Genomic DNA, 23,374 nt, shown 5'->3' with positions numbered 1-23,374 from the left:
GAGAAGGAGGAAGTGCACGACAGTAACTGCTACATTCCCTAGAGGGGGCAGCCTCACTCTGGGGAGTGCAGGAGTGGGAGGAGAAAGGGTGTTGGGTGAGGGCATGATGGGGTCATGGGGCAAGAGAGTATTGGCACGGGCTGTAGGGGACAGAGGCTAGAGGGCATGGGGCATAGGGGTGAGGATCAAAGGGGTGTAAGGCACTGGAGAGCAAGAAGCTGGGTTGGGGCTAGGTGGACAGGTAATATTTTATTTGCATATTTGCATATTCAGTATTTGCACAATGAGTATGCAAATCAAGATGTTACTGATTCACCATAAGTTTGTGAATAGGTTTGCCAGTCTGCGGTATAAAAAAAGTTGGGAACCACTGCTCCAGACCATTCTGATAGCTGCATAAGTACTTAATAAAATATCCTAAAAGCCTACAGACGTAGCACTTTTCTACTGAGATCTCAAAATCCTACAAACTGAGCTATATTAGGCTGGGTCCATACTTGGAGAAGAAATTTCCAAGAACACCTAAGGATAGATGATGCAGGAAGAAACACTGGCAATCAGTAAGTGACACACTTTCCTCTGATTCCACAATGAACCAATGTCCAGCCTACATTTACGGTGCTCTGTACTGCTGGAGGTGCCATCTTTCAGATTAGATAAACAAGGTCCAACCTGTTTAAAAATCTCATGGATCTTTAATAAGAGTATGCATGATGACCCCACTTAATTCTAATTAGAATAATTATATTCTTCTTACCAGCACTCCCCATGAAGTTTCAAATATGCTATTCTTCACATATTGCCCCAAAGCATGGTTAAACACATGCTAGTTTTCATTGCAAAATGTGGTTGCATCCCAGGAATGGTAAAAAGATCACTTGTACATAATATAGAACTGTTTACGTTTGCAAACTGGTTTGTCATCTTCTGGATTAAAAAGGTGCTATTGTGGAAACCTGCATGCTGATTGGATGTTAACAGGGAAAGGGTTTATATAAATAAGTGATATTAAGAGATGAGCAGCATCTTGAATTATTTCACTTGATGGTGAGATTTTTATTGTGTTTATGTATCACTTGCACATGAACTTCTCTAAACTATTACCATGACAACACGTGTTCCTGAGACATTTCACTGCTAAAGTAATACTAGTTTTAAAATCAGTTCAAAATAATAGGTAGAACAGAAACACCAACTTCTTTCATTTGCAAAGATACTTGTGTGGAACATACTGCAGCAGGACAGAAATGTTGCTTCACTAAAAGAGATGCTGCTTAAAAATAACTAATGGAATATGACATAACTCTTCCCCAAATGAATCAAATAAATGCATGACTCCTTGCAAAAGTAAAAAGAGAATGTCAGTTTCATCATAAAATTACAATTTTTTTATATTTTTCTTGAAAAAAATAAGAAAATGTAAACAATAATTAACAAAACATTTAAATTAACACAGCAATTGTTATTACCAATACTGGGACAAAGAAATATGAATCTGTTGCTTTATGCTTTTAGCTTCTGGTTTTGTTTGTTTAATGCAACCCTCTAATTCCAAATAAGAAGTGTTCATGTCCCAGCTAATCCAGTCTTCAGCCTCCAAAAGTGATCAGAACCAGATGCCTCAGAGGAAGGTGTAAAAACCCCACAAAAGACACACCACTAAGCAGATAAGATCCCATTCTGACCTCTTATGTTAATGATTGGCTTAGTCCTCAATCACAAGATTTAAAAATCTCATCTACAACATTTTTTAGCATTAATTAGAGCTTTGAACACCTGATCCACTACTATATGAGAGAGTGAGTTGGTCCGTAAGCAAGCAAGCATGTCCGTCTGTTCAAGAACTCCTCCTTAAGAGCTAGGAGCAGATAAGGGTTTGGTTATGCCAGGACAATGGGGTGTGCCTGAAATGGGACTGTTATTCATAACACAGAAAGAAAGGGATGCTAGCAGGGACAGTTATACTGTATAATGACCATGGGGGCAGCAAGGAGTTAGAGAAGGGGTCTGGGACAACAACAACTCCACTGGGACAGCAGGAAAGTGGGATGACTGTAAGCTTCCTGCCTGCATCCCAGGCAGTGTGGCCCATGCCTCACCCAGCTCCGAGGAGCCACCCCCTTGGTCCCGAATGGCTCTTGTACCCCCCCCACACCCAGCTTCTACCCTGAGCCTCTCCTCACCCCCTCCTACACAGTCCCTGCCCTGAAGGATCAATCAATTCCGGATAAATCTTCTAGTATGCATATAAATGCAAAGGAAAACATTTTTTTTCTTTCTGTAGGTTACAAATCTACTAGAGTAATTCATGTAAAATCTTTCCCACGGTTGTACACTGAGATATGCCTTGCTTCAGTAGTCTGCGTACTAGAATTAAGGAATCGAATAGAACATCCATCAAATAGTATGTCTTCATTTCCTTCTCTTTAAAGACCTTTAAAATTTTTAAGCGTTTTTCCTGTATCTTCACTGAATGTATGTGGGTCTTTTGGTCAGGCCTTTGGAACAACCATTACCAAACATGCGAAGGCCCATTCTCCACCCACCCCCTACATCTCCTTCACATTCCTTCCTGTTACAGCTTTAGTTTTGCTGCTGCTATTACTGGTAAACACTCTCTTGCAGAACAGAGGAAGAGGATGTATGTGAATTCACCTACAGCGCCAATGCCCTAGAGTAGTGGTGCCCAAACTTTTCCTATTGCACCTCCCCTTACAGAAACACAGAACTGGAAAGAACCATGAGAAACATCAAGTTGTTGCCTGCACTCATGGCAGGACCAAGCACCATCTAGACTAGGGAGGTGAACATGTATCCAAGTACAGGGTTAATCAATGAGCCATGATTACAAGTAAGTCCTGCCCCCCACCCCCACCTCAGATGCTGGGGGGGAGGGGCAGCTCCCCACAAGCACTGGCTCCTGCAGTGATGCCTGCCCCCCGCCCCGAATACAGAGGCAACAGCATGGGGGGGGGGGGGCAGGAGTGGGTAGACACAGGAAGCCATTTTTTAAACCGGCTTCCCATGCGTGACTCCTCCTAATGATGCTGCCCCCCACAAGCACTGACTCCCACCTCCCCCCTCGCCATATATGAATGTGTATCTGCTGAAAATGTTGACTTCTATACTAACATATTAAACAAATACTGATGATAGTATTATATTAGATTTAATTTTAGTTTAACAGTTTTATACAAGGCTTGCATTTCTACTTAGAGACCTAGAACAATTTAGTCAACTATGGTAAGACTGAGGGACAAATAGGAATAGCTGATTATTATACATTAGATGGAAAAGTTTGGGAAGATATGTAAAGATTGCACATAAATTGTAGATTTTTGACCATTTTTCTTGTATCATGTATTATACATTACCTAGAGCAAAATTAACACATTCCTGATCGTAGCGTCTGGACAATACTGCCATTAATAAGAAAAAACAAGAAGTTCTGCGGCACCTTAAAGACTAACAGATTTTTTGGGCCTAAGTTTCATGAGTAAAACCCACTTCGTCAGATGCATTGGACGAAGTGAGTTTTACACAGGAAATTTTATGCCCAAATAAGTCTGTTAATCTTTAAGGTGCCATAGAACTCCTCATTGTTTCTGCAGGACTACCCTCTGAGATTAATAAGAGTAACTTTTCTGCACTTGAAGTGGCTACTGCTAGTGCCAGTTTTTGTTACAATGCAGAAGTTAAATAAAAATTTCATTTTATACATAAGAAGAAGTGCTTCTTACCTTTGGAACTTAAAAATTGCCAGAACGAGCCAAACGGATGCTCTTTTCTTTTAAACAGAGTAGATTAAAGCACTACAAAAAATGAGATAATATATAAATAATACTGTGTATTCAGCAATAATCAAGCAATTATAGAACTGATTCACTAAGTGAGCATATTGGTACACTGAGAATTATACTTTATTGAGCATGTTTCATTCTGAAATATTATGCATTCTTTACTCACTACTGCATTTTATTCTATGATCCTATAATCCTAATGCAAACTTTGCCATCAACTAGTGCCATGCTGCAATACAAAGATTTCTCCCGGCAACAGAAAGCCTAGATCATTTAAAAGTCTCAGTTCTGACATCTACAGTTTCTTTCAGATTATCATATTTATCCAGTATGACCTAGGGATGTTAAATTTAGAGTAATTAACTAATTGAATAGTCGATGGAATTTCCATCAACTATTCAATTAGTCAATAAGGACTAACATGGCATTCCACCTTTAAAATTACAAGAGCCTCAGTAGTGGTGGCCAGCCCACTCCAGATGAAGAGCCACAATAGCGTAACAGCATGAAGAGCCAGGGCAAAGCTTTTTGGGGGGGGGGGGGGGGGGGGAACCACACTGGGGAAAATAAGTGCTGGTACATCCACACCAGGGCACGGCTTTTTGGGGGTGGGGGGTGTTAACTTTTCCCTGGGTCTTTGCGGCCCTGCCCTTTTGGGGGGGGGGGGGAAGGGTGCTCGTGGCCAGGAGGAGGGGACAGAGAGTCTGGCCAGGAGGAGGGGACAGAGACAGCTGGGGCCAGTACCTGGGGATCCTGGGTCTCAGGAAGCACGCTGGCTGTTCTTCCCCTCCACTCCCCCAGGCAACCTCCTGCTCTAACCCAATCCCCCTTTCCTTCCCCAGAGCCAGGCGCGCGCGTACACACACACACACACACACACACACACACCCCCTCTAACCCAATCACCCTCCCCCAGGGCCAGACACAAATTTTATGGAAGAAAGAATCTGAAACAACCCTTTCCCAATCAGAAAGAATAAAAAGAGCTGTTAAATCAGAACTGTCACCCAACCATCCTTATTATTATGGCTGACCCTAACTGTCAATGTACTGTATCATGCCATCAGTTTCACCAAAGGTAAAGAGACATCACCCCCTACACATACATGCAAAGTCTGAACAATTAGCTGTTTTTTCTTAAAGACCTGTGCTGCCCTCCTATACAACACAGGTAATAAATGGTGACAGGAATGGTTCCTTGGCAAAGAGCAACTACTGCTGTTCTCAAGGTTGACAGAACTTGACCTGCCAGAAATGACCTGTTAATAGTCATTTGCAATGACTAGAGAGATGGTGGCTGCTGAGTTGGAGCCAGGGCTGTGGTGCAGCTGCTCATGGTGTACGGTAAACTTATTATAATATGAGGGATTCTGATCACGGTTTCCTACATCTTTGCTGTAATGTTGTGCTGCTTACTTTCCTCTTGGATGTTCCTTCATCATCAATAGGTACTGTATCACATTCCATGCTGCCTAAAACTCACTCCTACAGGGAGTAACATACAAAAGATTTTTATCTAATTTGTTCATGGATAACAAGTATAGCTCATCAAAAAATGCTGAAAATTTCAGTGGGGGAAAATCTTATTTGTAAAAAAAGGTTTGTTTGTTTTAAGGAAGAAAACCTTGATAGAAAAGCTTTGTTTTGTCAAAGGCCCAGTTTTCCTTCAGAAATTGTCAACCAGCCCTGGTAAAGAACAGTTTTGAATCAGTATGGTGAGACCCAGGCTGTGTTGTCCATTTTCCCTACTCCAGTCTTGCCACCTTTTGTGATTTTCATTATAAGACTGGCGTTACTTTAAAAGTAACTGTTCTCTAAGTTTACCATGCACCATGAGTGGCCCCAGCCCCAGAGCAGCTACACCTCAGTCCTGGCTCCAACTTCAGCAGGCACCATCTCTCTAGTCATTGCAAACTACTATTAACAATTCATTTCTTACAGGTCAAGTTCTGCCAACCTTGAGAACAGCAGCAGTTGCTCTTTTAAAGTAATGCAAGTCTTATAATGAAAACAACAAAAGGTGGCAAGATTGGAGTAGGGAAAATGGACAATACAGCCTGGGTCTCACCATACTAATTCAAAACTGTTCTTTACCAGAAGAGTTTGAATAACAATATCTGCTTCACCTTTTTTTAAAAAATTGTATTTGTAGACCTCACATTTGCAGAGGAAAGCTATAAGATATGAAGCAGGTGTACCCTAAATGCTCAGATACAGGACAGCAAATTATTTTTTTCTTGTTTCAGTAATGAATTGTTCACCATGTTGTACCATGGATTCCTTAATCGGCTCACCAGTGACCAAAACAAGACCGAGATCAAGACCAAGCCTTCATAGCAGCTGCCCAACATATGGCTCTGGCTCCGGCCCCAGCTGGGGATGCCCAAGCAGCCACCACTTGACACACAGCTCTGGCTCTGACCCTGGCCAGAGCCACTCAAGAAGCCACTGCCTCCAGTCATGTAGCTCTGGCTCCGAATGGGGCCACCCGAACAACCGTGGCCTCCAGTCATGCAGCCCTGCCAGCCAGGCTGCAGTGTCCCTCACGCCACAGCTAGAAACAGGGCTGGTGAGGCTGCCCCAGCAGGGACAGCCTCACTGCACTCCAGCTCCAGCCAAATCAAACAGGAGCAGAGCAGCCGCCCACTGTCATGCAGCCACATGAGACTGCCACTGCCATCACTCACCTTTTGGTACAGCAGGAAAGAGAGTGGTAAGTGCTGCTTCATGGTTCTGTGGACAACATAGGCGGGCCTAACATTTCTTGTGCATGGCTGCACAGGCACACATCTTAGTGGGAACACTGGAGTAGACCCAAAATTTAGATTGTAGGATCATGACCTCACTCCACCAGACACTGCTTGACTTTACAGCCTATCAGGTTGTAATTAAAATTAATTAATATTTATACAAAGATATATATCCTAACTGTGAACCCAAGAACAACATGCTACAGAGGAAGCTAGGAAAGTAAACTAGAGAGTGAAAGTGACTAGGAAACATCAAGGACAACAACCAGTTTTGTTTCAATGTAGTGCTGAATATTTTATTTATGTCCTGAGCACTACAAGTGTCCTCTGCTCTATTAACTGCACAAAGAAAAAACAGCAAGAATTGTAAACCACTCCATTGCAACGGAGGCATAATTAGGAAGGGTTAGCAAAACGAATAACAATACACACACACAGACAATTCTCTTAAAGAGCCTATTCTGGACTTCACATATAAAAAGATTGTATATGCAACCTGAATCCCTAAGGAGAATCCCTTATGAGTTTAACAAGACACTGGGGAAATTTCTTAGTTACTATTCTCAGGGTAAACCACTACAGCAACAGATAGTAATGTCACACGGCTCTGGCTTCACAACCATATAGGCAAAACCTACCATGGACAGAGATTATCACAGCATGACTAACCATGCATTGAAAGTCATGGTCTTCTCAACTTTGGCAGCTAAATTTCAACACATATGGAGCTAGTAAGCCCAATCTTTTTAAAAGGAGGAAGAAGACTCAGTGAACAGCAAGGATAAGTCTGAGGATTTTAATCACTGTATTGGGAACTATCCATAATTGATAGCGCTGAGAATTAGTGCAGTATTCACTGTACTTCCACTGCAAAGCATGCCACTTGACACATACAGTAATAATGTAATAGCAGGCAGAGTTCCATGAAAACTTATGTTTCTAATGGTTCAATTAAATCAGAAAACTACAGTGTGTGTATCAAACTCCTATGTGCACCACAATTAATCCGGGCAAAATTTCCTGCATTCACTCCTATGACACTTTGAAAAAGCAAAGAGAAAAAGGAAGAAAGGGGAAGGAGTCCAGTGATTACATCTTGGAATGAGGAAACCAGAATTCATTTGCCTGCTCTCCTATACACTTCCTGTGTGCCTCTGAGTATCTCAGTCACTTACCACTCCCATTTATAAAATAGAAATAATACCACTTCCCTACCTGCAAGGATCAATGCATTAAAGATTGCAAGGCGCTCAGATACCATGGCGATGGGAAGCAAGATGTTATGATTAACTGTTTTGACTCTCATCTCTTTTCCAGATGAGTGTTTACCTAAAATAACACTAAACTAGTGTTTACCTAAAATAACAAGCTAAAATATTGTAAATGTTACAACACACAGCTAAAAGGACCAACCAAGTCATCACAAACACTCACTATTGATCTGCACTGAAATCCAACCTTGTTTAATTAGTCCTCCCTTAACATCCCCATTCGCTCTGGCAGACCTGCGAGGAGGAAAGCAAGGCTCCCCCCTTGCTATGGATTAGTTTTTCAGGCACTTTTTTAAAGACTCCCCCCTGCGGATAGTGAAGGATTTTTCTGCATGTCAATGACCGTTTTTGGAAACACTCCCTTGTTTAAGCTGGCTCTGGGCCTATCAAGTCAGGACCCTGCCTGAGAGAACATCCCTCCCTCGCACACCCCCAACGCCAAACCCGACCAAGTCACAATTCACGCCCTGCACCAGCCCGGCCTCTTTCCCAGGAGAGACACATCTGCCAAGCAGGGAGGCCACTGCAGAGAGGGCTGGCAGTGCACCACCGTACCTGCCCCCCCTCCAACCGCCTTCTCCCGGGCAGCAGCGACCCCCACCCCGCCGCAGCCAACGGCCAGCCCCACGTTTCGAGCTGCCCCCGCCAACCCTGAAGCCCCCCCCCCCCCTCCAGGCACCACCCCCTAGCCCCACAGATGCTCAGACACCGCACCTCGGGCAGGGGGAGGGGCGGAGACTCGCCTGGCTCCTGCTCTGGTGGGAGCAGGTGCGGGGCAACGGCTGCGGCTCCTGTCGCCGCGAGGGCGGGCTCGCTCTCCGAACACCGCACGCACCCCTAGCCTCAGCCGGGATCAGGCCGCCTCCATCTTTCCACGTCGCCGCTACACCCCGCCGCAGCTTTCCCCCCCCCCCGCGCTGCGTTGCGGAGGGGCATGCTGGGAAATGTAGTTCGCTGCGGGGGAGTGGGCGGCGCAGCCCGAGCCCGCGCCTGCGGAGCGCGTCCCCCCCCAGAAGAGGTGGGCGTGGCCCAGGTAGCACGCGCCTAGGCGAGGGTGGGGCCGGGCCTGAAAGAGGCAGAGTGCCTGCGCCCGTAGAGAAGGGCTTGCCCCAGGTAGTGCATGTAAGGCAGGGAAATTATCCTCCCTGGAGGCAAGAGGGGGACTTGTCTCAGGCATCTCTCCCTTGCAATGGAGGGAAGAGGAAAGGACTGTGCTTGCCTCAGGACCTGAGCTCTTTTCCCTACTACACTAGTGTCAGGGCGGTCACTGGGGTGGGCTAATTCTACACTAACACTGCGCAGCTGTAACTCTCTGGCTCAGGGGTGTGAAAAAACACCTGGCTGAGCACAGCAAGTTACAGCGCTGCACGGTATGAACCAGACTACAGAGCTCAGCTAGTCCCCTTGTGGAGGTGGTTTATATAGCTGGAAGATCTCTCTCCCAGCACTGGCGCTGTGGCCACACTTTGTTTAAAGCCACTCTAAACCTTGACGTGCTGACACCACTTTAGTCTGTAACCACAAAAACAACAAGGTGTCCTGTGACACTTTAAAGACTAACAGATTTATTTGGGCATAAGCTTTTGCAGGCAAAGAAAACACCCCACTTCCTGAGATGCATCTGACAAAGTGGGGTTTTGCCCGCACACTACTCTAGGGCTACGTCTGGCTACACTGGCAGGAATTTCTGAAAATGCTTTTAACGGAAAAGTTTTCCATTAAAAGCATTTTCGGAAAAGCACGTCTAGATTGGCAGGATGCTTTTCCAGAAAAGCACTTTTTCCGGAAAAGCGTCCGCGGCCAATCTAGACACGTTTTTCTGCAAAAAAGCCCCGATTGCCATTTTCGCGATCGGGGCTTTTTTGCAGAAAACAGTACTGTGCTGTCTATACTGGCCCTTTCGGGCAAAAGTCTTTCGGAAAAAGACTTTTGTCCGAACGGGAGCAGCATAGTTTTTCCAGAAAATTACTGATGATCTTACAAGAGATCATCAGTGCTTTTCCGGAAAATCAAGTGGCCAGTGTAGACAGCTGGCAAGTTTTTCCAGAAAAGCTGCTGCTTTTCCGGAAAAACTTGCCAGTCTAGACACAGCCCAGGTGACTAAGTTTCCTTGCCCAGTTCTCTATATTTTACAAATTGTGCTGACTATAAGTGCCTTTGAGTTTATCTCTGGGGTGTGGTGTAACTTAAATGCTTTAAAGCTTGCTCAAGGTGTTTTAAGTCCGAGGGTAGGGCATAAACCTAAACCTGAAGAAAAGTTCTGTATAAGCTCAAAAGTTTCTCTTTCGCAAAGAGAACATATAAGAACAGCCATACTGAGTCAGACCAACGGTCCATCTAGCCCAGTATCCTATCTTCCTTGCTGACAGCGGCCAATATCAGGTGCCCCAGACACAGGCGGACTGGCCCGGTGGGATACCGGGAATTTCCCGGTGGACTGTCAGCCGAAGGGCCGGCTGGCAGCTGCTGGAGGAGGAGGGGAGATAAACCTGGCAAGCTGCTCCTGGGAGCAGGACCGGCTCTAGGCACCAGGGAAGGAAGCGTGTGTTTGGGGCGGCACATTTTCAAAGGTGGCATTCCAGCCCACAGGAGCAGGCGGGGAGCCCCACGGAGGCCGCCCTGAGCTGGGAGCCCTGCGCCCGGCTGCTCGGAGCCTGCACCTGGCCCCGGGGCGCTGGGAGCTCTGTGCGGGAGCTCCGAGGTATGGCCCCTGCCAGGGCACTTCCTGGAGGGCGGCACGGGGCGGCCGCAGCTGTTGCTGGTGATGCTGAGCCTGGCAGCCTCTTCTTTGCCTTCGAGTGCGGCCCCCTCCCGCCCGTGTGTCCCCTCCCCCCCAGCTGGCTACCCCCTCGCCTGTTCTCTACCCCACAACTCCCCTGCCTGTGAACCCCCCCTTGCCCGGCTGTCCCCCCACCCCACCTGTGTGCCCCTGCCACTGTCCCACGACCCCCCCCCCCCCGCTACCTCCTCCATCTCTTCTCCTCCCCTGACTCGGCCTCTGCCCAGCAACCCGGCACCCCACCTCGTGACCCACTGCAACCCTGCTGGAACCGCGTCTTCTCTTCTTCCCCCACCCCCCTGCCCCTGCCTCCCACCTGGATCCCCCTCTCCTGTCTGGCTCTCTAAACAATCCCTCTTCCCCCTACTCTCAGGGCCCTGAACCCTCTCCCAGCCCCGTTGTGCTGTGTCCTGACAACCTCACCCCTGCCTGGGACCCAGGTGATTCTCCCTCCCCCTTTGTCTGAGGAAGGGAAACTCTGGTGTTCCCATTGCCCGTATCCCCAAGTCCCTTCTTGTCTGGAGCAGGAGAGCTTTATTAAAATTGGAATTGTGATCCCATTTAAATAGGCTTTATTTTAAATAATATACCTTTAAAATTAAATTTAAAATTGTTATGGCCTAAATTTATCATAACCTATTTAAATAACTTATGAATTAAATTTAAAAATTCAATACAACATGTCTCCTGTCAACTTTTAAAGAAATTCTACCAGTTCATTAGTGTAAGTTGCTGTGTAAGCACCCGGAACCAGTGTTTACATCAGCAGTATCTTCTTCTGCAGGTGAAGAGAGAATGTTTTTATCACTTTGGTTTATTCAGCTAGTTCAGTTCAATGATTAGTTCATTCACCATTGCAAAACCAAGAGTTGACGAAGCAGAAAAACTGGTTTTCCTCTTCTGTCAGTAAAAAACTGGTTACGAGAGAGTTCTAACATCTTGAAGAACATGATGAAGAGAATTGATCTGTTAAATTAACTATGGATATATCCTTTGTTTAATAAATGAATTTTAGATGCAAAATGTGTTTAGATACTTTTTTGTTGTGTGTCCTTCACATTAAATGCTGGTTTTGTTTATTTTAAATAGAATTTCCAGACAGAAGTAGATGCAAATCATATGTTTTTAAAAAAGTATCCACCACTTAGCAAATAATAAATGGGGTAAAACCTGTCTCTTAAGTGTTCTTATTACACACCATTTTGTAATAGAATAAAAATGTAAAAATTAAGAATCTGATTACATGTAAGTTACACAATTATTTGGGCATTTCTTTAGTTGGTAGCTGTACTGAGTGTATTCTCCTAGTTAGTAAATAGAAGCACCAAATTTGGCATAAAGGTTATATTTAGTTGTAAATCAATATGTTTTGAAGGTTGCTAATCAATAAGACTCAACCATCCTTTAGGAAAATATTTTAAAAGTATAATTTAAATGATTAATTGCTCATTTAAACCAAGGTTTTCTGCTTGCCGGTTTAAATCATGATTAAAATTAGAGATTAAATCAAAGCTATTTAAATCAATCTACCCTGCTTCAGAGGCTGTTTGGTCTGTCCCTGAAGAAGAAAGCACAGGTCTGCTCTCATGGACTAGGTACTAGGCTAGTGGGTTTTATTGTCTGGTGCCTGTCTTGTTCTGGACAGTTGAGCTGAACTGTCTCATTGTATAGTGAGGCTGATTCTTGTCCATGGACACCAAGAGTTGGACAGCTTATGTGTTGGGGTTGGAGTCTGAATGATTATAAGGCTTCTAATAATAAAATCCCTTTGCAGAGTGAGGATTGGGACCGGGACTCCAGCACTAGGTGGTGTGAACAGCTGCATGCTTTGGAAGTCTTTGACTTGCTGTGGATGAACCTGCCCTCCAATTGTCCTCACATGGGGAGCCCCTGGTGCTCTCCTAGAAGATGAAAATGCCCCAGGGTTTGGACTTCCCCCAAGCGCGCACCCCACCCCCCAGCAAGCCATGCAAATTGCATTTGCGCGTGCATCCTCCTCAGACAAAAACGGTGTGGGGGCGGGATTTTTTGCTTGGGGCAGCAAAAACCTAGAGCCGGCCTTGGATGCAGGGAAAGGGGGAGGGGCACACAGGGGTGATGTCACAGGGAGGGCTGTTCTCAACCCATTTCCCCGGACTATTTTGATTGCCAGTCCACCCCTGGCCCCAAAGGAAGAGAACACAACAGGTAATCCTCACATAATCCCTCCCTTGTCACCTACCTCCAGAGAAACAGAGGCTAGGGATACCATTCCAATCCATTCTGGCTTATAGCCACTGATGGACCTAACCTCTATGAATCTATCTCGCTCTTTTTTGCACCCTGTTAAATGTCCTAGCCTTCACCACACCTTCTGGCAAGGAGTTCCAGAGGTTGACTGTGTGCTGAGTGAAGGAAATCTTTCGTTTGCTTTAAATTGGTCCAATAAAAGATATTACCTCACCCACCTTGTGTCTCTAGTATTTGGGACTAACAGCACTACAATACTGTAAATATTACATACTAAGTCACACCCCTAAGATTCAGGTGTTCTTTGGTTGTCTATATCTACTTGCTAACTGATCAAATCCATGCTTAGTGTATAAGATCTGAAGTATCCACACACTAGTGTGGTGTGACTCCACCAGTCAGTACCTATTTGTTTTAGATTTCAGTTATTGGATCATTATTGTTCATATACAGTACCCTTTACATTGATGCATTTGTAAGCTTGACTCACAGAACTTGGGTCCTTTCATGAACACATAAGGCACCTCTTTCATATAAGACTGGAAACAGAACTATAATATTGAAGTGCAGTTATCTGCTTATAGCTAAAGGCTTTTCTCATTGCCTTGTGAGATATTCTGGGATATTCCTTAATGTCTTGGCCTAAATTCATTTTCTGAGAATAGTACAGTGCTTTCAATTAATGGGAACTCAGATAAATATAAAAAGTTGAATGAAAAGCAACTGTTACAGAGATAGGAACATAGGATTTGGCATACTACATCAGACTCTTGGCTTATCAGGTCACCCTGCTACAGGCAATATACGGTATGTGTACATATAGCTATCTAGCAATTTATTTTAAGATTTTCTATCGTGCCCATCAATACATGCATCAGATGAAGATGAAAACCCTCATAGTGACATGAATCTAATCTTATATATACAAAGGTATATATAAAATTTGAGTACTGCAAATGCATACAACAGACCATTTTAACCTCACTACAAATGGACAGTGTAGGTGCAAATCAAAATAATCTGCCTTTGGACATAAGTAAAATATGTAAGTGATAATTTATTTACACAATAAGAATTAATTTTGGGTGGGACCATTTGTTGTATGTTTGTACAGTACTTAACTGATAGGGTTTCCACCTCTCACAAGATTAGGAGATAAGGTATCCAGGCAGGCCAATTAACTGCCCAGGCTGTGTCTGGATGAGGAATGAGGGCGGAGAGAGTTGATTAAATGAGGCTTAGCTTGCCAAGAATTGGTGAGACCTAGAATGTACAGATGCTGAAAAGCAGCTAGGAAAGAACAGTTACTCCTTGAAAATCTGGGACTCTTGCCCAAACAGGAGCAGCATAGTATTTCCACAAGAACACTGACAATCTTACATGAGATTGTCAGTGCTTCTCCGGAAATTCAAGTGGCCAGTGTAGACAGCTGGCAAGTTTTTCCAGAGAAGCAGCTGATTTTCCAGAAAAACTGGCCAGTCTAGACACAGCCCATGTGTCTTGTACACAGACTAAAATTAAAAAAAAAAAACTTAAAAAATAGATGTTAGATGTCTGCACATCACCAAGGCCTGATGAAATGCATTCTAGAGGACTCAAGGAGCTGATAGAGGAGATATGAGCCTTTATCTAACATCTTTGAAAAAAAATCAGGGAAGACAGGAGAGATTCCAGAAGACTGGAAAAGGGAAAATCTAGTGCCCATCTATAAAGAGGGAAATAAAAGCAACCCAGGAAACTGCAGACCAGTCAGTTTAACTTCTGTGCCAGGGAAGATAATGGAACAAGTAATTAAGGAATTTATCTGATAGCTTTCTTTGATAGAGTAACAAGTCTTGTGGATAAGGGAGAAGCAGTGGATGTGGTATACATAGACTTTAATAAGGCATTTGATACTGTCTCACATGATCTTCTTATCAACAAACTAGGCAAATGCAACTTATATGGCATGGCTACTATAAGGTGGGTGCATAACTGGCTGGATAACCATTCTCAGAGAGCAGTTATTAATGGTTCACAATCATGCTGAAAGGGCATAACAAATGGGGTTCTGCAGTGGTCTGTTTTGGAACCGGTTCTGTTCAATATCTTCATCAGTGATTTAGATGAAGACAGACGACAGTATGCTTATTAAGTTTGCAGATGATATCAAGCTGGGAGAGTTGCAACTCCTTTGGAGGTCTGACCAAACTGGAGAAATGGTCTGAGGTTTAAACTGCAGCAAGGAAGGTTTAGGTTGGACATTAGGAACAACTTCCTAACTATCAGAGTGGTTAAACACTGGAATAAATTGTCTAGGGAGGTTGTGGAATCTCCATCTCTGGAGATATTTAAGAGCAGGTTACATAGACATCTATCAGGGATGGTCTAGAGGGTGCTTGTTCCTGCTATGAAGGCAGGGGACTGGACTTGATAACTTATCAAGGTCCCTTACAGTTCTAGTGTTCTATGAAAGCAAGCAATTAAGATGCCATCCCTGTGCACATTCTCCTGAACTTTTAAATTTTAGTTCTTGGAACGGAAAAGTCTCAAACAGAAAATAAAACTACAAACATTTATTAAGATTTTTAATAAAGTGCCAGGTTGTTTTAATTATAAGTTACACAAACCGGTTAAACAGATTTCTGGACTCATTCTGAAATTTACAATTCTGACATCTTAACTACTGCACCTTGCACAAAACTGTACTTCTCTCATGCTATGTCCCTGCCATTCTGCAAGGCTTGCTTTCTGCCTCCAATAAACTAAATAAATCCTGTAAAAATTGCACTTACTTTAGCTTACTGGTTACCAGGTGAAGATCCATTTTTATAAATAGTCTTTATACCATTTCCAAGACACATGCTGGTTTCAGTGCAATCTATAACACCTTTAGAAGGGATAGGGAGAGTTATAGCTCTTACAGCAAATGATTGACTAATCTCTAACATGTTACTCCATCAAACTATATTGAATAAAACCCCAACCTTTTGCATGCAGTTGGAAGAGCAAAGCAGAAAGCTGCAATGAAACTGGAGCTTCAGGGACAGTTGTAAAATGCATGAATATTAGATGCATTACAAGTCAACCCTAAAAATCTGACATATTTACAATGTAAAGATTCATTTATTGATAAAAATAAATTAGTCTAGGATATCTAACCATATAATCTGAATTAGAAATGCAGAGATTTTCAGTGAGGAAAATGTAATTAGAAATAAGACTACTTTAAAACAACTTCTCAAACATTTTAAATAGAAAGCTGCTTCATCCATTTCAGTGGCAAAGGAAACTCTCTGCTACAAACAACTCATGCTTCCTTTCAGGCAGAAGGGCCACCAAATCTCAAAGTGGGAACAGTAGCATCAGTTCACATAGAACAGCAAAGAGAAATTCCTAATGAACAAAGTTCCTTTAATCAGTTTTCTTGTCGGAAACTTCTGTGGGTCCCTTTGCAGTAATTCCATTTGCAACCCCATTGCTTTCAATCTGAAATGAGAAATAAGAGATAGTACCATTAACCAATATCAAAGGAAAAAAAATCTTCACATTCAGAATCCAGAGTTTAGCTGTGGAGGAAAGAATGAGCATCTACACCAGTTCTGAGAAATTTGTACTAACAGACTGAAATTTAAGGAAGTCAGGTAAGGCTTATATGCAATTCTTACTTTCTAAAAGGATAGAGAAAAAGTTTATATAGAAGAGCATGTCCATTTATTTGGATATTAGAGTGAAATTATGGTCAAAAAAGTTACTATAGAAAACACATTTCAAGCGTTTTCTTTTATCGGTAAACACAGAACTGTTTATTGGGACAGCAGAACCAGTACAGGAAACTGACTTCTTTCGGCTTCATATGAGCTGTCATTTAAGATTTAACTACTGATTTTTTTCTTATGGAAAAGAAAGGAGTCAGTAAAACTCTTAACTATTAGATATAGCCAAGATACACAATGCCATTCTAGGATGTTTCTATTCGCTCTGTCTCAGAGGTTGATTTGGGGTAACTGTTCTTCATATTTGAGAAAGCCTAGTTAAACAACTTTTTTGTCATATACAAATTTCCCCCAAAACAATCCTTCATGCCCTTGTGACTTCCAGGTTGGATTATTATAGAGAACTCTACTTGGGATTTCCTTGTTAGCTGTTTCCCTCCTCTAATGTGCATTAAAATATATTGCTTACCTTATATGTTCCAGAATCATCTCTTGGGCCTAGATTTGTGGTTGAAGTCCCCAGCACAGTTCCAGTACTGTCTCCTTGGCCATGTTCAGTGGCCAGTGTTCCCTGCACAGCTTTCCTAGGCCATATGCGCTTAATGAAAGGTGAAATTATAGGGTACACATATGGCTCAAGGAATTTCTTATAGACCCATAGCAAGACTGGAATGACAATACAAGGAATGCACACCATGGTTCTTTCTGATCTTTTGACAGAATCTGTTAATAAAAAACAATAAAATATTGAAAAATTGAAGGACTGACATTTTTAAAAGCCTTACAAATCTTATTAAAATAAGAACTTTGTAGGGATTTATGTTTTAGAAACAATCAGTTTAAGTCTCTAATTCACAGCAACATTTCTGCTTGCTTTTCATCCTTCCAACAGTTTAAACAATGGATTTGTTTCTATACTGCAATGATTTGGTTGCAAAAAAATTCGGGGAGGGGGGGACGGGCGGGGAGAGCTAGTCTTCAACTAAAGACTGTTTTAATTGATAAATTAAGAATTTGTGAAATTAAATTTAGAAATTCATGTTAATTTTGGCAAAAACAAGGAAGTGGGCTCTACTCCATAAACGCTTATGCCCAAATACATGTTTTAGTCTTTAAAAGTATCACAGGATTCCTTGTGGTTTTTGCTGAAACACAACTACCCCCCTGAAACTTGTCACAGTGTTTGTGTAAACATTTACCCAAACTTTGGACCTGAACTATCTGAAATTGCCTTTGTGTTGCCCAAATCTGCTCTCCCAGAGGACCATGGCAAAACAACCATTGAATTCACTGGGAGCAGAAACATCCTCTTCATAAAGCTGAACCACATACAGTATTTAAAGTACTTAAGAAAAAACTTCAGTCAAGATAAAGACCTTAACTTAATGATGTTAGTCATTCTGTTCTACCTTTTCATGTTGTATAAAGAAACGTAAAAAATTCCCTGCTTGTTTCTTTATATAAGAAATTCAGGTACTGTTTAAAAGACTAAGATTGGAGATTTCATGAAACAAAGAAATAATGTAAAGGGGAAAGGAATTTAGTGCTGAATTTTATGTTTTCACAAAGTCTGTTTAACATTGTGGATAAAGGAAATTTGTTATAATGTCAATCAATCTCTGCTCTTCCATTAAGTTATGCAAGCAAACAATCCCTGTGTATGACACCTCCTTCCCCAAAAAGCCTTCCAAGGAAGACCATAATTGGCATTCCTGACATTTTCATACGCAGAAGGTGTCACGGTTGGTATATGTTTTACAACAAGATTTTAATTGTTTATTCTGCACCCACAAAGCTGGACTTATATATGGCTATGTCTACACTGGCGAGTTCTTGCGCAAGAATGGCTCTTCTTGCACAGAACGTTCACTCTGCCCGCCTGCTCTTGCGCAAGACGTTTTACAGTAAAGCGTGGTAAAAGAGAACTTCTTGCACAAGAGTTGCACTCTTTTCTAAGAAGCGTAAGCTCTCTTGCGCAAGAGCTCTAGCACAAAGGGCAGTGTGGATGCGCAGCAGGAGTTTCTTGCGCAAGAAAGCCCTATGGTTAAAATGGCCATCAGAGCTTTCTTGCTCAAGAGAGCGTCCACACTGCCATGGATGTTCTAACGCAAAAGCACATGGCAGTGTGGACAGGTTCCTGCACAAGAACCCACCAGTGTGGACACAGCCATAGAGTGAGAAGTGTTATATAGAAAAGTAATGGTTACTGAAGGATAGGCAGCCTTCTAGCATCAACCCATCACAAAGGATTTAAACCAACCAACAAAAACTTGCCGTCATTTCCTATTTATGAGCTTCATACAGGATAAACTTAAAAAGCAACAAATAGTCTGGTAGCGCTTTAAACACTAACAAAACATATAGATGGTATCATGAGCTTTCCTGAGCACAGCCCACTTCTTCAGATGACAAAGCAGGAGCATGACTTATGGGCCCCAGGGTCATCTGAAGAAGTGGGATGTGCAGGGGCGGCCCGTGGCTATAGGCAGACTCAGCCGCCGCCTAGGGCACCGCTGCCCGGGGCGCCCAATGATTATATCACGGGGGGCGCCTGCCGATGATGTCAGTCCATTGACAGCCCTGCAGGCGGGGGGGGGGGGGGGTGCCGATTGCGCATTCCGCCTGGGGTGCCAGCCGCCACAGAAGGGGCAGTGTAGACTCGGTCCGCTCCTGGGGATGTGCCCACGAAAGCTCATGATCCCAGCTCCATGTTTTGTTAGTCTTTAATGCTACCAGACCATTGGTTGGTTCCTATTTATGATACAGCTTCCTAAAATGTAATTTAGTCTCAGAAGCTAGAGGGAAGCAGGGAGCACAGAAACTCCCAGGGCCCCGACCCTCCATCCCCCATTAGCCCTGAGGCGCATAGGGCAAGGGATTCCTCTCCCCCCAGCCCCCACACACTTTTCACTGCCTCCACCCAACACGAGTGGCACGGCATGGGGGGAGAGAACGGGGGGGGGGGGGTCAGCCGAGGGACAGGCAGGTGAGGGGGAGGGGGGGTCAATCAGGGATGATGGGAGAGCCGAGCGAAGCGTCCCCAGCGCCCGAGGACGCAGCCAGGGCGTCACTCCCCGCGGGGAGCAGCTGCCCGCAGCCCAGGAGGCTCAGCGAGGAAGCGGGAACAGCCCCCTCCCGTTATGAGCGGGGGGGGGGGGCGCAGAGGCGCCCCTGACTGACCGTGCCGCACCCACCTGCCGGGTCCGCGGTCCAACCGCAGCCTAACGGCACCGTCCGCGCTTCCGGGCCAGCACCGCTCCGGAAGCCGCCTCTTCACTTCCGCCTTCCGGACGGAGTCGATGACGTCACTAGCCCCGCGCCAATGGGGACAGGAGCACTGCAGATCACGCGCCCAAGCCATGCAGGGGCGGGACTTGCGGCCACCTGCAGGGACACTAGGGGCAAGGCACTGGACTAGGGGCTACCCCGCTGCGCTGAGTCTGGGACGCGTCTCTGGCTCGCAGGGACCCACAGGAGAGAGCGGCCGGCGGCCCAGCCGGATCTTCCAGACAGGAGTTACCTCTCCCAGGCTCCGGGGGGTGGCTGGTTTATCGGGGTCTGCAGACACAAGGAGCAGTCTTGTGGCACCTTGAAGAATAACAGATTTATTCGGGCGTTTCCTGGGTTAAAACCCGCTTCATCAGATGCATGCAAGGTCCAGCTCCTTTTGAAAGAGGCTGGTGCTGCCCCTGAGCCTGTCGGCACTTCGGGACAAATGTGAACCTGGAGTCATTCAGCTGCACTTCAGGACTATCCCACGCTTTGGCATGAGTGGTCACCAAACTTACTGCCAAGGGCCAGGGCAAAGGCATTCTACAGACAAATTCACTTGTTTAATAGGGTCTATCATGCGGGCATAAATATAGGATTACCTCCAACCAGTACACTTTCCAAATGTTGATGAGTCAGCCCGAAGATCAAGGGGGCAGTCTACTGTTTAGTACCTTTATTGCTTGCATTTGGCTTCAGAATACAAATATGCTCACTTTGAAGCCACTCTGCTGTTTTTCTTTGCTTCAGTGATATCTTTGTATCGTATTCTATGCAGCATTTCCCGTGGCCTCAGATTTCACTTCTATCCTACCAAACCCAGTAAATATAAGCAGTGAAATGGAATGTTAACTGTCATTTGAAACTACTCTATAACCCTGAGCCTGCAAGAACTCAATGCAGACACGTCTTCTAAAGCAGTGGTGTCTTCGTGGCGGGTTGCAGTGCCAGGCCGGTCACTATTTTGTTTTCTTGGCTTGGTGTCCAACGTGCGCACAGCAGGGGGAGCAGATCGGCACTTGAAATTAAAGGGGACCCCCAACCAAAATGTTCCAGCTGGTGGTTTTTTTGCTCAACCAAAATTTTCCTAGCCCTGAGGGTCGCAAATTAAAAAAGGTTGAGCACCACTGTTCTAGAGACCAAGGCAAAGGATCTTAGAGAGGCATCTACGAGGGGTACATTCTTGATATTGTTTTCACCACCAGGGCATGCATTATTGGCACCAAATACTTAAAATGTTCATTTCCATAATTTGTAGTCTAGCTATTTTTGGTGTGGTTGAGAAAATGGAAGTTTTGAAAAGTTGTAGCTATTTTTACAGATGGAGCTCCTGCTGAGAGTGACCAAAGGTCGACCACAGGATGCTTTTCCAAGAGCTGGAAAGCAGGGATGGGGTTCACCTTTCAAGGAAGGGGAAGACCGTATTTGGATGCAGATTGACTAATGTAGTAAGGAGGGCTTTAAACTAGGTTCAACGAGGCAGATGACCAAAGCTCACAGCTAAGTGAAGAACACGAAGACCTGGGAGTTGGGTCAGATATGGGAGGGAGCATAGGTTATAATGGCAGAGAAAAAAAGAGGGACAAGGCAGACCTGGGAGGCAAAATCAAATCAGTATCTTAGATGCCTATATACAAATGAAAGTAGTATGGGTAATAAGCAGGAAGAACTTGAAGTGCTAATAAACAAAACTATGACACAGTTGATAGCACAGAGACTTGGTGATATAATACAATTGGAATATTGATATAGAAGGGTACAGCTTATTCAGGAAGGATAGGAGGGATAAACGGAGTGTTGTCTTACATATTAAAAACTAGCTGGAGTTACCCAGCATTGCTCGGGAAACCAGAGGAACAAAATGTAGAAAAACAGTAGTCCATTATCTTTTTTTGAATGGTAGAAAAGTTGCGCTGATTTCTATAGGGATTAAAATATAGGTCTGCTTCATCCCTGAGGGGGCGGGGGAGGTTATACACGGGAGGGGCGCCCCAACCCCCCTTCCCCAGGGCTGCAGGTGCCACACAAGGCAGGGTGGGTGCCTGAGCCATTGCGTGCGTGAGGGTTGGGGCACTGCGTGCCGGCGCGGAGTGAGGGGAGAGAAAGAGGGTCGCTTATGTAACCTCACAGTCAGGAGGGGGCGAGTCCCGGACGGTGCTGGGGGGTCCACAGGTGGCGGGTATGGGACCTAGGGTGGCGGGGCAGCCCCTGCAGTGCAGCATGGTGGGTTACTTTTATTTTTACAGCTTGAGCTCGGGCCCGATCGGGTCCCAAAGTACCTTAAAACCTTCTCCTGGATAAAAGGTTATCCCATGCAAAGTTTGATTGCGGTAGCTCTTGTAGCGCCCAAGTTATTAGCACACAAACTTACAAAGATTCTCCTTTATATATTAGATGTATATACTTGGACAGACGTGGAGATGGATGTAGGAGACAGATCTGTTGAGAGTCTCTGGGTTAGCTTAAAAGGGTTCAAAAAACCTAGGGTGATGTCATGATAAGGGTCAACTACAGACCACCTATCCAGGTATAAGAGGTGGATGAAGCATTTTTTAAACTAACAAAATCATCCAAAGTGCAGCATTTGGTGGTGATGGGGTACTTCCAACTACGTAGACAAATGTTAGGAAACTAACACAGCAGGGCACAGACTATCCAATAAGTTTGTAAATGAAATTTACAATTCCCTGCTGTATTAATAACAAAAACCCATGCACACAGTAAGATTGCGCCAAGCAAACACCAGATTGCTGCTTTACTAACAAAAGCACTTACAGGTATTATGATTGTGCGATGCAATAAGTCTGAGACGGCGTATATTTACTGGCTGTTATTTACATCAGGGCTACTCAACTTTGGAAGCCCCGAGGGCCACGATACCCACAGGACGTGCAAAGGGCCGCAACTTAGCGCGGCTGCATATATGCAAACATATGCATATCACAAAATTTACTAAAATAGCCCCTCTCCTATACCAGAGCCAGGCACCCTCCAGCTCCCCTGCTCCAACCCAATCCCCTTCCACTAGAACCAGGTACTCCCCAGTCCTCTGCTCCAACCCAATGCCCCTCCCCTCCCCCAGAGCCAGGCACCCCAGCCCACTGCTTTATCCCAATGCACTCACCCCTCCCCCAAAACCAGGCACCCTCCCGCTGCAACCCAAGTCCTCCCCTCCCTCAGCAGAGTCCCAGTCCCTCCCCCCAGGCTCTGAACATAGTCCCAGCTCCTACCCTAGCAATCTCCCCCCCCAGCAGAGTCCCAGCTCCTACCCTAGCAACTCCCGCCCCAGCAGTCCCAGCTCCTACCCTAGCAACTCCCCCCCCAGCACAGTCCCAGCTCCTACCCTAGCAACTCCCCGCCCCAGCAGTCCCAGCTCCTACCCTAGCAACCCCCGCCCCAGCACAGTCCCAGCACTCACCCCCAGGCCCACAGAGCACATTCCAGCCCCTTTCCCAGACTACACCAAAAGGCCTGAGCTGCCTCCCGCCCAGGCCTGGCACTCAGAGCTCACCAGCGCAGAGGTAGCCCTGGGGCGGCTGCAGACAAGACCACTCCCCACTGGGAACCAGCCGTGAGAAAC

The 23,374-nt window shown here is 44.9% G+C and overlaps 2 protein-coding genes across 7 annotated transcripts in view; both read right to left on the bottom strand.

The window, feature by feature from the left end:
* The window catches only part of DYM (dymeclin), a 322,698-nt gene extending 313,966 nt beyond the window's left edge, over positions 1-8,732 (bottom strand). For 3 of the 6 annotated variants that reach the window (XM_075932691.1, XM_075932689.1, XM_075932685.1), the window contains exons 1-2: positions 8,536-8,732; positions 3,741-3,812 (exon numbers count right to left, since the gene is read on the bottom strand). The gene's annotated coding sequence lies outside the window, so the exon portion shown is untranslated. The remainder of the gene's footprint in view (positions 1-3,740; positions 3,813-8,535) is intronic. The other 3 variants (XM_075932686.1, XM_075932687.1, XM_075932688.1) reach the window with 3 other exon arrangements.
* A 6,637-nt stretch (positions 8,733-15,369) lies between these two features.
* C6H18orf32 (chromosome 6 C18orf32 homolog) lies at positions 15,370-19,870 on the bottom strand. The gene is made up of 3 exons (XM_006136737.4): positions 19,719-19,870; positions 16,994-17,247; positions 15,370-16,297 (listed from the first exon to the last, which is right to left on the bottom strand). Exons 2-3 carry the CDS (start codon positions 17,219-17,221, stop codon positions 16,223-16,225), a joined length of 303 nt encoding a protein of 100 aa, XP_006136799.1. The 5' UTR covers positions 17,222-17,247; positions 19,719-19,870; the 3' UTR covers positions 15,370-16,222.
* Positions 19,871-23,374: the final 3,504 nt, after the last annotated feature.

This window comes from Pelodiscus sinensis, chromosome 6 (genome assembly GCF_049634645.1).
Source record: "Pelodiscus sinensis isolate JC-2024 chromosome 6, ASM4963464v1, whole genome shotgun sequence".
Lineage (NCBI taxonomy): Eukaryota > Metazoa > Chordata > Testudines > Trionychidae > Pelodiscus > Pelodiscus sinensis.
This window is presented reverse-complemented; position numbering and strand designations above follow the sequence as displayed.

What these genes read in the sequence shown, in the direction of transcription:
- C6H18orf32 (XM_006136737.4), bottom strand. Translation starts at nt 17,221, where the DNA reads ATGGTGTGCATTCCTTGTATTGTCATTCCAGTCTTGCTATGGGTCTAT. An exon ending in ATGATTCTGGAACATATAAG is followed by an intron (nt 16,298 to 16,993) that starts GTAAGCAATATA and finishes TTCTCATTTCAG; the next exon opens with ATTGAAAGCAATGGGGTTGC.